The sequence below is a fragment of the Pan paniscus genome, chromosome 6 (assembly GCF_029289425.2).
Source record: "Pan paniscus chromosome 6, NHGRI_mPanPan1-v2.0_pri, whole genome shotgun sequence".
NCBI classification, from domain to species: Eukaryota; Metazoa; Chordata; class Mammalia; order Primates; family Hominidae; genus Pan; species Pan paniscus.
This window is the reverse complement of record NC_073255.2, coordinates 11,669,767-11,685,765: the sequence shown is the minus strand read 5'-3', so window position 1 is coordinate 11,685,765 and position 15,999 is coordinate 11,669,767. Positions and strand designations below refer to the sequence as shown.

The 15,999-nt window shown below is 43.7% G+C and overlaps 1 protein-coding gene across 8 annotated transcripts in view; it reads right to left on the bottom strand.

Moving 5' to 3' along the window:
* Positions 1-15,999, bottom strand: part of PMS2 (PMS1 homolog 2, mismatch repair system component) — a 38,464-nt gene that overhangs the window by 14,759 nt on the left and 7,706 nt on the right. For 4 of the 8 annotated variants that reach the window (XR_010112566.1, XM_055114965.2, XM_063605623.1 and 1 more), the window contains exons 6-11: positions 13,610-13,777; positions 11,826-11,923; positions 10,047-10,146; positions 6,442-6,526; positions 4,268-4,423; positions 1,221-2,082 (exon numbers count right to left, since the gene is read on the bottom strand). Coding sequence is in view for 7 of the 8 variants with exons in the window: in XM_055114965.2 (XP_054970940.1) it covers positions 1,221-2,082; positions 4,268-4,423; positions 6,442-6,526; positions 10,047-10,146; positions 11,826-11,923; positions 13,610-13,777 (1,469 nt within the window). In the remaining variant the exon portion in view is untranslated. Of the gene's footprint in view, positions 1-1,220; positions 2,083-4,267; positions 4,424-6,441; positions 6,527-9,001; positions 9,619-10,046; positions 10,147-11,825; positions 11,924-13,609; positions 13,778-15,999 lie in introns of those variants that run through there. The other 4 variants (XM_055114966.2, XM_063605624.1, XM_057302694.2 and 1 more) reach the window with 2 other exon arrangements.

Sequence of the window (15,999 nt, the reverse complement as noted above, 5' to 3'; positions counted from 1 at the left end):
TTTTCTTTTTTCTTTTTCTTTTTTTTTTTTTTTTGAGATGGAGTTCGCTCTTGTTGCCCAGGCTGGAGTGCAATGGTGCAATCTCAGCTCACCACAACCTCCACCTCCCAGGTTCAAGCGATTCTCCTGCCTCAGCCTCCCAAGTAGCTGGGATTACAGGCATGCACCACCATATCCCACTAATTTTGCATTTTTAGTAGAGAAAAGGTTTCTCCATGTTGGTCAGCCTGGTCTCGAACTCCCAACCTCAGGTGATCCACCCACCTCAGCCTCCCAAAGTGCTGGGATTACAGGCATGAGCCACCATGCCCAGCAGAAAAGGAACTCTTGTAAGAGGCTCCTACCCACTCAGGCTGAGTTTCAGACCTCCTTGGAGCAGGAGTGGCCGCAGCCTGCTGGATGGAGAGAAGCTGCCAGAGTGAGTGATGACGCAGGAACTCCTGCCCCGCAGGAGGGAAGGAAAAGAACATCCCAGAAGCATCCCAGATACCAGCACAAATACCACCTCCCCGGCACCGATCCCAGGCTCTCCCGGCAATTGTCTGAATATGCCCTGGTTCCCAGTACATACATAATCTGCTCAAAAGCTGGTGCTGGCCTAAAAGACCCAAGTCTTCCATGTGTTTGGAGTCTGGGTCCTGCCACAGAGAACAGGATCTGGCCAGGCGCAGATGCCGGAATTACAACTGCGCACTACCGTGCCCGGCCAATTTTATTGTAGAGACGAGGTCTCCCTATGTTGTCCAGGCTGGTCTTGAACTCCTGGGCTCAAGTAATCCTCCCTCCTTGGCTTGGCCTTCCAAACTACTGGGATTACAGGTGTGAGCCACCACACCCAGCCTCAAAATACTCTTAAGAAAAAACTTTACCTGGCCGGGTGTGGTGGCTCACACCTGTAATCCCAGCACTTTGGGAGGCCAAGGTGGCTGGATCACCTGAAGTCAGGAGTTCGAGACCAGCCCAGCCAACATGGTGAAACCCTGTTTCCACCAAAAATATAAAAATTAGCCAGGCATGGTGGCGTGCACCTGTAATCCCAGCTACTCAGGAGGCTGAGGCAGGAGAAACGCTTGAACCCGGGAGGTGGAGGCTGCAGTGAGCCAAGATCATGCCACTGCATTCCAGCCTGCACAACAGAGCGAGACTCTGTCTCAAAAAAATAAAAAATAAAAATAAAAATTTTAGATAAAAAGTGAAAAAGTAAAAAATTAAAACTTTACCTTATCTCTTTTCTTAGTTCGTCTTCGGCTGCTTGATTTTCTCCAGGACAAATCTTTGCCCTAAACTTCCTGTAATTCTGTTCCCCTTCACTTTGCTGTGCTTCATGATGTAACTGCTTTATTCGTTTAGCTAAAGAACTCATAGAAAAGTCCAGGGGCACAACTTTCTTATTAATTTTCACAGCTACATCAACCTGAGAGGCTGACACGTCCTGAGTATTTACTAACTTTTGACAAATGTCAGAACTGGAAAGAATTTCTTCTTTTTTAAAACGCTTTGTGTTTGGGGTTGCGAGATTAGTTGGCTGAGGCAAAACTCGAAATTTACATCCGGTATCTTCCTGGTTTGAATGGCAGTCCACATCTGAAAAACAGTCGTCAGTTTCAGGCGCTTTCTCCTGAGAGTCCACATGTTCCTGCGAGCCCCTGTCCCCTGGGGTGCTGGCCACATACTCGCTGCTGCAGTGACTGCCCGTGTCTGGGATGCTGAACCCCTCAGAATCCACGGAAGTGCTGCCGTGCCCCGAGTCCTTCTCCACCTCCGCTCTGTCCGTAGGGTCACTGGGTCCCTGACTGGAACTCGCTGCCTCTTTCTGAGGTCTCAGGACGCCTCTGTCAGAGATGGCATCTGAAGTGCTAGAAGACAGCATACCCCTTTTCTGTCCTAGAGGGCTCCTTCTTGGTTCTGGAGTCTTTGGGCTGTGAGGCTTGTTCTCTGTTGTGTGACGAAGAGAAAAGGCCTCTCGCAGTCTGGAAATGGACACGTCCTTTTTTTCTTCTCCAGTCCTTAATGAAGGGGATTGATCCTGCTTTTCTACCATGGGCTTTTCCAAATCCGCTGCATGCATTTTTATTAAGTTACCTAAGCAAACGTGGACGGAGAAGAGGGTCAGGGACTATCCTGAAATGGTAAGAGGACGTGCTTATGTGAACAGATACTTCACAAAAGAGGAGATCCACATGCTAATTACACAGATGAACACGGTTCAATGTTCAAAATAAAACTATAATATGGGCCAGGTGTGGTGGCTCACGCCTGTTATCCCAGCACTTTAGGAGGCCAAGGCAGGGGGATCGCATGAGGCTAGGAGTTCAGGACCGGTCTGGACAACATGGCAAAACCCTGTTTCTACTAAAAATACAAAAATTAGCCGGGTGTGGTGGCACATCTGTCATCCCAGCTACTTGGGAGGCTGAGGCACGAGAATCCCTTTAGCCCGGGAGGCAGAGGTTGCAGTGAGCCAAGATGCCACCACTGCTCTCCAGCCTGGGTGACAGAGCAACACTCTGTCTCAAAAAAAAAAAAAAAAAAAAAAACCACAACACAATGCAATATGGCCATATACTCACCAGAATGGGTAAAATTAAAAAAACAACAAATGCTCACAAAGATCAGGATCAAGAGGAATGCTTGAATACCTCTGGTAGGAATGAACCTGGTACAGCTGCTTTGAAAAGTTCTCTGGGAATACCTCCTAAATCTGAATGTATGCACACCTGCAACCCAGCATAGCTACTCCTATCAGAAGTGCCTATCGGCCGGCACAGTGGCTCACGCCTGTAATCCTAGCCCTTTGAGGTCAGGAGTTCAAGACCAGCCTGACCAACATGGTGAAACCTCATCTCTACTAAAAATACAAAAAAAAAAATTAGCAGGGCATAGTGGAATGCACTTATAATCCCAGCTACTAGGGAGAATGAGAATGAGGCAGGAGAATCACTTGAACCTGGAAGGCAGGGTTGCAGCGAGCCAAGATCACTCCACTGCACTCCAGCCTGAGCGACAGAGTGAGACTCCCTCTCAAAAAAAAGAAAGAAGAAGAAGTGTCTATCTCTATGCTCGTCAAAAGACGTGGATGAGGATGTTCATGACGGCATTCTTCATTATAGCTCCAAATTGGAAACAATTCAAATATTCACAAATGATGATATCTGACTATAATGGAACACTGTATAGCGAACGAATAAATGAATTTTGCCACATGACTTGGGTGAATCTCACAAACAAAATAATGAGAGAAAGAAACAAATCACAGAAAAGGACAGACTGAATAACTTCAAATTAAAAACAGATTAAACTATACCGTTTGGGGTTTTTTTTGTTTGTTTGTTTGTCTGTTTTTTTGAGACGGAGTCTCGCTTTGTCACCCAGGCTGGAGTGCAGTGGCACAATCTTGGCTCACTGCAAGCCCCTCCTCCCGGGTTCACGCCATTCTCCTGAGTCAGCCTCCGAGTAGCTGGGACTACAGGCGCCCGCCACCACGCCCGGCTAATTTTTTGTATTTTTAGTAGAGACAGAGTTTCACCGTGTTAGATAGTCTCGATCTCCTGACCTCGTAAGCCGCCCGCCTTGGCCTCCCAAAGTACTGGGATTACAGGCATGAGCCACTGCGCCTGGCCTAAATTCTACTGTTAGAAGTCAGGAAATCCCAGCATTTTCAGAGGCCAAGGCTAGAGGACTGCTTGAGCTCAAGAGTTTGAGACCAGCCTGGGCAACATGGAGAAACCCCATCTCTAATGACAATACAAACATTAGCCAGGTGTGGTGGTGGGCGCCTGTAATCCCAGCTACTCAGGAGGCTGAGGCAGGAGAATCTCTTGAACGTGGGAGGCTTCAAGGTTGCAGTGAGCCGAGATCGCATCATTGCACTCCAGCCTGGGTGACAAGAGCGAAACTCCATCTCAAAAAAACAGACATGACAAGGGAGTTAAAAATGCAGTCACTGCAGACTTCTAATCATATATCTTATATGACTTCATCCGTTTACAATTTACAACAAACTAGAGGTACTTGGAGGCAGCTACGTGGGAGGCTGAGGCAGGAAGATGGCCTGGGCCCAGGAGTGTGATGCTGCAGTGAGCCACAGTGGCACCACTGCAGTCCAGCCTGGGTGACAGAGCAGGTCCCTGTCTCAAAAAAGAATTAAAAATGATAAAATAATATAAGAGACTTTGTTTTCATGTCAAAAAAAAGTTTACTTGGAAAAAATAAGGAAACACATTAGCTAAAAGCTTTAGAAGCTGTTTTTACACAGTATTTTTCTTACCTTCAACATCCAGCAGTGGCTGCTGACTGACATTTAGCTTGTTGACATCACTATCAAACATTCCTATCAAAGAGGTCTTTAAAACTGCCAACAAAAGCTTTTCCTCTTGTAGCAAAATTTGCCTTTTATCTGGAGTAACATTGATATCAACACATTCTAAAGCAAAAAAGAAAACATATTTATTATGTTTAAATTCACTTTTATTTTATTTATTAATTATTATTTTCAGACAGCGTCTCACTCTGTCGCCTAGGCTGGAGTGCAGTGGCGCGATCTCAGCTCACTGCAACCTCCGCCTCCTGGGTTCAAGTGATTCTCCCTGCCTCAGCCTCCGAAGTAGCTAGGATTACAGGCAAGTGCCACCACACCGGCTAATTTTTGTATTTTTAGTAGAGATGGGGTTTCACTGTGTTGGCCAGGCTGGTCTCGAACTCACAACCTCAAGTGATCCACCCGCCTTGGCCTCCCAAAGTTCTGGGATTACAGGCGTGAGCCACCGCGCCCAGCCAAATTCACTTTTAACAATAGAAATTTCCCCATCTATTATTTCATTCACTTGTATTTATCACAAGTGCTATTAAAAACATTACAGTGTCCAGGTTAAGATTCATAAGTTATGAAATCAGCTTTTTCAAATAAATGAGCAAAAGACAATTTTTGAATAGACAAAATACGGAAGGGCTTGATTAGGTAAATTGTTAAAGGAAAAGCAAATAAACACATAAAAATAATTTTAAATATGCAAACTAAAATAAGATATTTTAATCCCCTACTGAATTTAGCTTAACAATTATAATACCTAGTACATTATAGGTAGGTGTGTAAATTGGTACATCTAGAACACAATACAGAAAAAGCCTTAAAATGATCATATTCACTGACCCAGTAATTCTACTCCCGGCAATTTATATTCAGAATAATTAAAGATGTAGGCTGAGTGCAGTGGCTCACACCCTGTAATCCCAGCACTTTGGGAGGCTGAGACGAACAGATAAGTTAAGGTCAGGAGTTCAAGACCAGCCTGGCCAACATGGCGAAACCCCGTCTCTACTAAAAACACAAAAAATTAGTCAGGCATGGTGGCAGGTGCCTGTAATCCCTGCTACTCAGGAGGCTGAGGCGGGAGAATTGCTTGAACTCAGGAATCGGAGGTTACAGTGAGCTGAGATTACACCACTGCACTCCAGCTTGGGAGACAGAGCAAGACGCTGTCTCAAAAAATATATAATAATAAAGATGCAGATAATGATTTAATTATAAGGAAAGTATTTATAATTTCCAAAAACTAAAAACAACTTAAATTTTGAAAAATTTAAAAATTAAAATACCAAACTATAACCATGCATTGGAATATAATTCACCTATTAAAACCACATTTCTGATCAATTTCTAATAACATGGAAAAGAAAACATTCACATCTAAGGATAAAGAGCAGTATACAAAATTATTTTCTCATCCCAAAGAATATGGGAGTAGGGGAGAGAGAGAGAAAGAGAGAGAGGACAGAAGATATTTTTTAAGGTATGTACATATGTGTTTCTAAGTATCTAGAAAAAATACTCAATTACAATAAACCAAAATTTTAACAATCAGAAAAAAAAATCTATATGAAATGAATTATTTATGAAATTAGGAAGAACATTTCGTCTACTTTCTCCCTTGGTTGACATTAAAAAAAATTACATTTTCCTAACAATATAATTAACATAGTCTCAAGTAGAAAGCAGGAACTCTGTTTAAAAAAAAACAAAATTATAGGGCCGGGCACGGTGGCTCATGCCTGTAATCCCAGCACTTTGGGAGGCCAAGACGGGCAGATCACGAGGTCAGGAGATCGAGACCATCCTGGCTAACACGGTGAAACCCTGTCTCTACTAAAAATACAAAAAATTAGCCAGGTGTGGTGGCACGCACCTGTAGTCCCAGCTACTTGGGAGGCTGAGTCAGGAGAATCGCTTAAACCCGGGAGGCAGAGGTTGCAGTGAGCTGAGATCACGCCACCACATTCTAGCCTGGGTGACAGAGCAAGACCCCGTCTCAAAAAAAAACAAAAACAAAAAACTTACATGACCATAAATTGTTATCTCATTCCAGTCATAGCAGAGCTGTAGAATTTCATTTTATTTTTTGAAGCATTAGTCACTAGTTGTACTGAAATGCCAATGGAACTTACCTGAATCAACAGAAATGTTAAGAACAACAAATGGATACTGGTGTCGATTATACATGTGATAGACCTCATTCACGAGTCTGCAGACCTGCACAAAATACAAGGAGTAGAAAAGAATAAATGACAAATGTTCCCAGCCCCCCGCATTCTAACAACATACTATTCTAACCAACCAGCATGTTCTTAGAAGGGGATACTTTTTTTTTTTTTTTTTTTTTTTTTTGAGTCAAGGTCTCGCCTTGTCACAGCCTGGAGTGCAGTGGAACAATCATGGCTCACTGCAGCCTCAACCTCCCAGGCTCAAGTGATCCTCCTGTGTCAGCCTGACATGTAACTTGGATTACAGGCAGGATTTTTTTTCTTTTTTTTTTTTCAACGGAGTCTCGCTCTTGTTACCCAGACTGGAGTGTAATGGCACGATCTTGGCTCACTGCAACCTCTGCCTCCGGGGCTCAAGTGATTATCCTGACTCAGCCTCCAGAGTAGCTGGGATTACAGGCACACGCCACCATGACCAGATAATTTTTGTGTTTTTATTAGAGATGGGGTTTCACCACGTTGGCCAGGCTGGTCTCGAACTCCTGACCTCAGTTGATCCGCCCGCCTCAACCTCCCAAAGTGCTGGGATTATAGGCGTGAGCCACTACACCTGGCCTAAGGATACATTTTTTTAACAGCTTTACTGAGATATGACTAACATGGAATAAACTACACATATTTAAAGTGTGCAATTTCATAAGTTTTGACATATACACAAACACCTGTGAAACTATCCCCACAATCAAGATAATGAATATATCCATCACCAAAAGTTTCCTCACAATCTCAAAGTGATATTTCTCTAATCATAGATTCCTAAAACTGAATATTTTTCCAACTTAAAGTTGCTCTATGAGAAATTCTAGTGAAATGCAAGTGCAGCTTAAATGTTCGTAAAACACATTCAATGTACATAGAAAAGTATCTATGACATTAAAATGTCATTAGAAATAAACCAAAATATCACATTATTAATAGCTATAATTAATAATTATTAACCCATCACACTATAGGTTAAAAAATTTAGAAGTGCAACCACATCTGGCAGATTACAAGCAAACTCTAAAGCATCATTGAAAAACAGGGGCTGGGAGCGGTGGCTCACGCCTGTAATCCCAGCACTTTGGGAGGTCAAGGCAGGTGGATTGCCTGAGCTCAGGAGTTCTCGACCAGCCCGGGCAACACAGTGAAACCCCATCTCTACTCAAATACAAAAAATTAGCCGGGCATGGCAGCATGTGCCTGTAATCCCAGCTACTTGGGAGGCTGAGGCAGGAGAATTGCTTGAACCTGGGAGGGGGAGCTTGCAGTGAGCCAAGATCACGTCACTGCACTCTAGCCTGGTCGACAGAGCTAGACTCCGTCTCAAAAAAAAAAAAAAAAAAAAAAAGAAAGAAAGAAAGAAAGAAAAAAAACCAGAAAATATTACTGAGGTACAATGTTGTGTTGCTAAGATACAAACTCAAAAAACCCACGTCATCATATCAAGATGATCAGTTTAAATCTGAGGCAGAAGTAATCTGAGCCCTTATTTTCCTAGGAAAATAGAAAGAAGAGAAAATATAGAAATCTATAGAAAATATAGAAACCATGGGCCGGGCGCGGTGGTTCATGCCTGTAATCCCAGCACTTTGGGAGACAGAGGCGGGTGGATCAGGAGGTCAGGAGTTCGAGACCAGCCTGGCCAATGTGGTGAAACCCCGTATCTACTAAAAATACAAAAATTAGCCGGGTGTGGTGATGCGTGCCTGTAGTCCTAGCTACTAGAGAGGCTGGGGCAGGAGAATGGCGTGAACCTGGGAGGCAGTGCTTGCAGTGAGCAGAGATCATGCCACTGCACTCCAGCCTGGGGGTGACAGAGCGAGACTCTGTCTCAAAAAAAAAAAAAAAAAAAAAAAGGAAATATAGAAACCATGTAATCAGTCTATACTGAAAGGTGACACAGAATGTTATAAAATGTTTAGTTTCTTCAAATAGTTTTAGTTTTTACAATAATAAATATACTGGTAATATGTGTTTATATATTTATGTATCTATACACACAACACATATAACGTATATATACAGATACAAACACACTCACGTATATGCAATTTAAAAAACTATACAGAGGCTAGGCGTGGTGGTTCACGCCTGTAATCCCAGCACTTCGGGAGGCCAAGGCAGGCAGATCACGAGGTCAGGATTTCAAGACCATCCTGGCCACATGGTGAAATTCCGTCTCTACTAAAGACACAAAAACTTAGCCGGGCGTGGTGGCGCACGCCTGTAATCCCAGCTACTTGGGAGGCTGAGGCAGGAGAATCACTTGAACTCGGGAGGTGGAGGTTGCAGTGAGCCAAAATCGCACCACTGCACTCCAGACTGGCCAACAGGGCGAGACTCCGTCTCAAAAAAAAACCCAAAAAACAACAACAAAAAAAACTGTACACAGATAGATGCGCTCCTTAACTTATGATAGGGTTATGTCCTGATAAACCCATAAGTTAAAAATATTGTATCTGCCGGGCGCGGTGGCTCACACCTGTAATTCCAGCACTTTGGGAGGCCGAAGTGGGCGGATCACGAGGTCAGGAGATCGAAACCATCCTGGCTAACACGGTGAAACCCCGTCTCTACTAAAAATACAAAAAAAAATTAACCAGGTGTGGTGGCAGGCACCTGTAGTCCCAGCTACTCGGGAGGCTGAGGCAGGAGAATGGCGTGAACCTGGGAGGCGGAGCTTGCAGTGACCCGAGACCGCGCCACTGCACTCCAGCCTGGGTGACAAACAAGACTCCGTCTCAGAAAAAAAAAAAAAGAAAGAAAAGAAAATATTGTATGTCAAAAATGCCTTTGTGATAACCTAACCTACTGAATGTCCCATCTCAGCCTTGCCTCAGAATACTTACATAGTCTATAGGCAAAATAACCTATTTTATAATAAAATGTTGAATATCTTCTGTAATTTATTGAATACTATACCGAAAAACAATGGTTCAATAGGTACTTGAAGTATGGTATCTACTGCAAAAAATAACTTCTGCAACAAGGTAAAGTAGTAGAAAAAATATATATATATTTTTTTGAAACACAGTCTCACTCTGTCACCCAGGCTGGAGTGCAGTGGCATAATCTCGGCTTACTGCAAGCTCCGTCTCCCAGGTTCAAGCGATCCTCCTGCCTCAGCCTCCCATGTAGCTGGGATTACAGGCGTGGGCCACCATGCCTGGTTATTTTTTGTATTTTAGTAGAGACGGGGTTTTGTCATGTTGGCCAGGCTGGTCTCGAACTGTTGGCCAGGCTGGTCTCGAACTCCTGGCCTCAGGCAATCCACCTGCCTCGGCCTCCCAAAGTGCTGGGATTACAGGCATGAGCCACTGCGCCCGGACAGAAAAGTCTTCAGTTGAAACATCTGAAGCTGGGGGCCATCTGCGGTAGACTTCTGTAAATGCACAAAATAAGATAATGTTAAAGCCATGTTTCTCAAAGTCCCGAGTTCCATGTAAACTGCCTATTATCAGAAAAAAAGTTATCAATTAAAAGTCAAAGGCATAAAGAACAAACTAACACAAAAAAATTTTAAATACCTTTGCTGGGTCACAAGGCCGCCGGTTGATAAAGAAAAACTGTCTGTCTGTTGAACTCCTTCCAACTCCATGCGTGCATTGTGAAATGAAACCTGAGATGCTATTCAACATTAATATGGTAAGGGCAGGATTCCAGAGTGAAAGGGATTAGAAATACGATCACATGGCACATTCTTAAAGTGAAATGAAAACAAAACCAGGTGACATGCGGATAAGGATCACTATTGCAGTTCACGGGTATCTGTGCTCCAAATCTTGATGAGTCATCAAAGAACCAGGGACCTTCTGGAATATTCTAAAGCTCCTACAGTCAACCAATGCACCACAGGTGATGCAGTGCGTCCAAAACTGATGTGTTGCAGCTCTCCTTACCCTTCCTGATAAATCCTCAGCCTCTGTAAGTGGGTCTCGCTTCAAATGCATTCTCAGAACCTCCGTGCTGCCACCCCTGGTTTGTCAACGAAGTCTAACCACTTGTGCTCAGAATTTTGCCCACATTCCCTCCCCTTTCAAAATCTCCCGGGTAGGACGCTTATATCTCATGTCTTGGTAAAGCGCTTGCTTCACATGAGACCCACCCCAGGGATACCGGCATTTCCAGAAGAACACCACCTTCACATAAAGACATAAAGCTCCATGTTTACCATTTCAGGCATAAGCCAAAAGCAAGTGGAGGAAGAGTAAGAAATACAGATCTCAAGGCAACAAACAAACAAACAAAAAGAAATACAGATCTTAGGCTGGGTGCGGTGGCTCACGCCTGTAATCCCAGAGCCTTGGGAGGCCAAGGTGGGTGGATCACCTGAGGTCAGGAGTTCAAGACCAGCCTGGGCAACATGGTGAAACCCCGTCTCCACTAAAAATACAAAAAATCAGCCGGGCATGGTGGTGAACACCTGTAGTCCCAGCTTCTCGGAAGGCTGAGGCAGGAGTATCGCTTGAACCTGGGAGGCAGAGGTTGCAGTGAGCCAAGATCACGGCACTGCACTGCAGCCTAGGCAACAAAGCAAGACTCCATCTCAAAAGTAAAAAAAAAAAAAAAAAATATATATATATATATATATATACACACAGATAGATAGATATCTTTACAGTACCAATCCTATTTATGGAAGTGTCTATTTTCTTATACGAAAAGTAATGACACTGAACTGCCTTCATCAGATGCCAGGAAAGTCAAAATCATTTAAAATGATAAAATAATTTACAAGTTAGTCTAACTAAACAGAGCCTTAAAGAAGACCTGCTCAACAGAAAACCACCTGAAATATACCACTTACTCAAAACATGGTTTGAATTAAGCAACTGACTCCTTTGTATAAATCATCTTTCTTAGCAACAGCATTGCTCACAGTTTTATAAAGGACATAAAAAACTATTATCCCTAGCCAGGCGTGGTGGCTTATGCCTGTAATCCCAGCACTTTGGGACACCAAGGTGGGCGGATCATCTGAGGTCAGGAGTTCGAGACCAGCCTGGCCAACATGGTGAAACCCCGTCTCTACTAAAAATACAAAATTAGCCGGGTGTGGTGGCACGTGCCTGTAATCCCAGCTACTCAGGAGGCTGAGGCAGGAGAATTGCTTGAACTCAGGAGGTAGAGGTTGCAGTGAGCCAAGATAGCGCCATTGCACTCCAGCCTGGGCAACAAAGCAAGACTCTGTCTCAAGAAAAAAAAAAAAAGACACGAAACTATTAGCCTTAGAATCACTATCTTTAAAAAAAAAGCTCTCAGGATAAAATGTTCAATTGTAGTTCTCTTGCCAGCAATCTACTTACTAAAAAAGATTATGCAGAGCATCCGAACAGCTCAAACCGTACTCTTCACACACGGAGTCACTAGGGGGCAGCTGAACAAAAGGAATGAGGCTTTGCAACTGAAAAAAAAAAAAAAAAAATTCACAGTTACTTCCTAATAAAGACAGAGTGGACTTAATCTGTTTTCTTTCTTAGTCAAGCTATTGACATTACAAGCTCAAAAAAATTAAAAGAATCTTTTGTTTTGTTTTGTTTTTTGAGACAGGGTCTCCCTCTATTGCCCAGGCTGGAGTACAATGGCTCAATCATACCTCACTGCAATGTCAAACTCGTGGGTTCAAGCAATCCTCCTGCGTCAGCCTGTCGAGTGAGTAGCTGGGACTACAGGTGCACACCACCACACCTGGCTAATTTTTTTATTTTTTTGTAGAGATGGGATCTTGCCGTGTTATCCAAGCTGGTCTTAAATTCCTGGGCTCAAGCGATTCTCCCACCTCAAAATTGTTGGCCAGGTGGTTCAAACACATAATCCCAACAGTTTCCTCTCCCAGAGTGCTGGGATTACATGTGTGAGCCGTGGGAACAACAATTTTGATTTTATGATATAAGAAAGATGAAACAAGTACCTACTTATTCAGAACCCACACATTGCCCACAATAACTTATATTTTTTTCAGAGAGAGAGTGAAAAGACGCAGTATACGAGTGTCTCTGGAAGAATAAAATGAAACACATTCAGCTCTCAAACATCAATTTTTGTGATAGGTACTTTGGTTTTTTTTTGGTTTTTTTTTTTCTGGGATGGTGTCTTGCTCTCTCGCCCAGGCTGCAGTGCAGTGGTGCAATCTCAGCTCACTGCAACCTCCATCTCCCGGGTTCCAGCGACTCTCCTGCCTCAGCCTCCCGAGTAGCTGGGATTACAGGTGCCTGCCACCACGAACAGATAATTTTTGTATTTTTAGTAGAGATGGGGTTTCACCATATTGATCAGGCTGGTCTCAAACTCCTGACCTCGTGATCCGCCCACCTCAGCCTCCCAAAGTGCTGGGATTACAGACGTGAGCCACTGCGCCAGGCCTTGTGATAGGCACTTTAAAAATCAATTCTTAATTGGGGCGCAGTGGCTCACGTCTGTAATCCCAGCACTTTGGGAGGCCGAGGCAGGCGGATCACTAGAGGTCAGGAGTTCGAGGCCAGTCTGGCCAACAAGATGAAACCCCATCTCTATTAAAAATACAAAAAATTAGCTGGGCCTGGTGGCACGTGCCTATAATCCCAGCTACTCAGGAGGCTAAGGTAGGAGAATTGCTTCAATGCGGGAGGCAGAGGTTGCAGTGAGCCAAGATGGTGCCACTGCACCCCAACCTGGGCAACAGAGCAAGACTCCAGCTCAAAAAAAAAAAAAACCGGCCGGGCTTGGTGGCTCACACCTGTAATCCCAGCACTTTGGGAGGCCGAGGCGGGTGGATCACGAGGTCAGGAATTCGAGACCAGCCTGGCCAACACGGTGAAACCCCGTCTCTACTAAAGATACAAAAAATTAGCCTGGCGTGGTGGCGCATGCTTGTAATCCCACTACTCGGGAGGCTGAGGAAGGAGAATTGCTTGAATCTGGGAGGCGGAGGTTGCAGTGAGCCAAGACAACACCACTGCACTCCAGCCTGGGCAGAAGTGCAAGACTCCCTCTCAAAAAAAAAAAAAAATCAATTCTTAGATTTTATTCTCCATTCTACTGGAAGGGACAATGGAAACCCGCTATAATCACTAGAGCAATAAGAGGCGCTGAAGTAACCGGCCATCACTACCTGCTTCTGCCCAAACACAGAGCCGATATTTTCCTTTATGTTGGGGCTTCCACCTGTGCATACCACAGGCTGTCGTTTTCCTTGTCCAAGCTGATTGGTGCAACTTACACGGATGCCTGCTGAAATGACACAGTATGCATGTAAGACCTGGACCATTTTGGCATACTCCTGTTTAAAAAACACAAACACAATATTCTACATTACTTTAATATTATAGGAATTACACAGCTCAAGTTACAACATCCAACGCAAGGTTCTCACATCATCGCACAAATCAAGGGAAGCACTGTTGACAGAATGATCTGTAAAGAGGTGTCTTCCTATATTCTACAGAAAGGAACGCAGAGCTTTTGGCTCCTGGTCACAGTCCTCTCACTTCCCAATGTGCCATGCATCCTGGTAAAACAACTAAAAAGAACAGCCTGTAATCCCAGCTACTCAGGAGGCTGAGGGCAGGAGGATCACTTGAGACCAGGAGTTCAAGACCAGCCTGGGCAACACAGCAAGACCCTGTCTCTACAAAAAATTTAAAAAAAAAATTAGCCGGGCGTCGTGGCATGTGCCTGTAGTCACAGCTACTGAGGAGGCTGAGGTGGGAGGATCACTTGAGCCTAGGAGTTCAAGGCTGCAGTGAGCCATGATTGCACCACTGCACTCCAGCCTCGGTGACAGAGTGAGGCCCTATCTCTAAAAATGAAAATTAAAAAACTGAAACGTACATTGTGTTTGATTTTATAATCTCTCCTTTTGAAATGTATCTTCGTATAATAGAAACACTGGCACAAGCATTTTGGTAAGCAAAGAGATATACAAAAATGTTCACTGAAACAATCTCTATGAACAAACAGAAACAACCTAAGCAAGCATCATCGAGGAGTTGATTAATTATGGTATAGCCATAGCACAGCAGAATGACAACAAATAAGGCAGTGTGCACTGACTAAAAAAGACAATCACAATATGCTAAGTAAAAAGTCAGTTATAGGGCCAGGCATGATGGTTCACACCTGTAATCCCAGCACTTTGGGAGGCTGAGGCGGGCGGATCACTTGAGCCCACGAGTTCGAGACCTGCCTGGGCAACACAGAAGGACCCATCTCTACAAAAAAAACAAAAATTAGCCGGGCATGGTAGCACGGGCATGGTAGCATGGGCCTGGAGTCCCAGCTACTTGGGAGGCTGAAGTGGGAAGATCCATTGAGCCTGGGAGATCATGGCTGCGGTAAGCTGAGATTGTGCCACTACATCCCAGCCTGGGTGAGAGAGCAAGACCCTGCCTCAATTAAAAAAAAAAAAAAACTTTCAACCACATACAATTCTGTATTACTTGCATGCTGTACATTCTATATTACTTGCTTTCATTATATTAACTTATGAATTTATCTTGAAAATTATTCCAACAGTTATAAACACACGAAATTAAAAGCAGCCTGAAAAGATATACAAACTGTAAATAACAGTTATCTCTGACAAATAGAAGTTCTACATTCCTGTATTCTGCTAAGGCACTAATTTTTTTACCATAAGATACAAAAAAAGAGTAAGTTTTCTCTACTTTAGAAAATTTAAATTTTTGAAAAAATCTAATAAAGTTAAAATTAGCAGCCGAGTGCAGTGGCTCATGCCTGTAATCCCAGCACTTTGGGAGGCTGAGGCAGGTGGATCACTTGAGGTCAGGGGTGCAAGACCAGCCTAGCCAACATGGTGAAACTCCATCTCTACTAAAAATACAAAAATTAGCTGGGCGTGGTGGCGCACACCTATAATCCCAGCTACTCGAGAGGCCGAGGCAGGAGAATCACTTGAACCCAGGAGGTGGAGGTTGCAGTGAGCCGAGATCGCACCACTGCACTCCAGCCTGGGCGACAGAGTGAGAAGACTCCATCTAAAAAAAAAAAAAGTTAAAATTAGCACCAAATGCTTTACAAGTAAAAAAAGTTTTTAGCTGCATATGTTTAAGTAACTTTTTAGATTATGAAAAACACACATACAAAATGGAAAGGCACAAACAAGACAGCAAAAACTGCATGAGATCTCACATCCAAGGATAACTGCTGACAACATGAGAGTGCCGAGTCTTCCAGCCTTTATACTATACACATTTAGGCTTGTTGTTTTGTTTTCATAAAACTGTAATCATATAATACAGACAGTTCTATAATCTGCTTTTTAAACACAACGATTATATAACATTTAGCTATTTTCATTTGCATTCAAATTCATAAGGGTTCTAATAGCTCATTTCTCAGAAAACCAAGAGAAATATTCTTTTTTTTTTTTTTTTTTGAGATGGGGTCTGGCTCTGTGCCCAGGCTGGAGTGCAATAGCTCTATCTCGGCTCACCGCAACCTCTGCCTCCCGGGTTCCAGCGGTTCTCCTGCCTCAGCCTC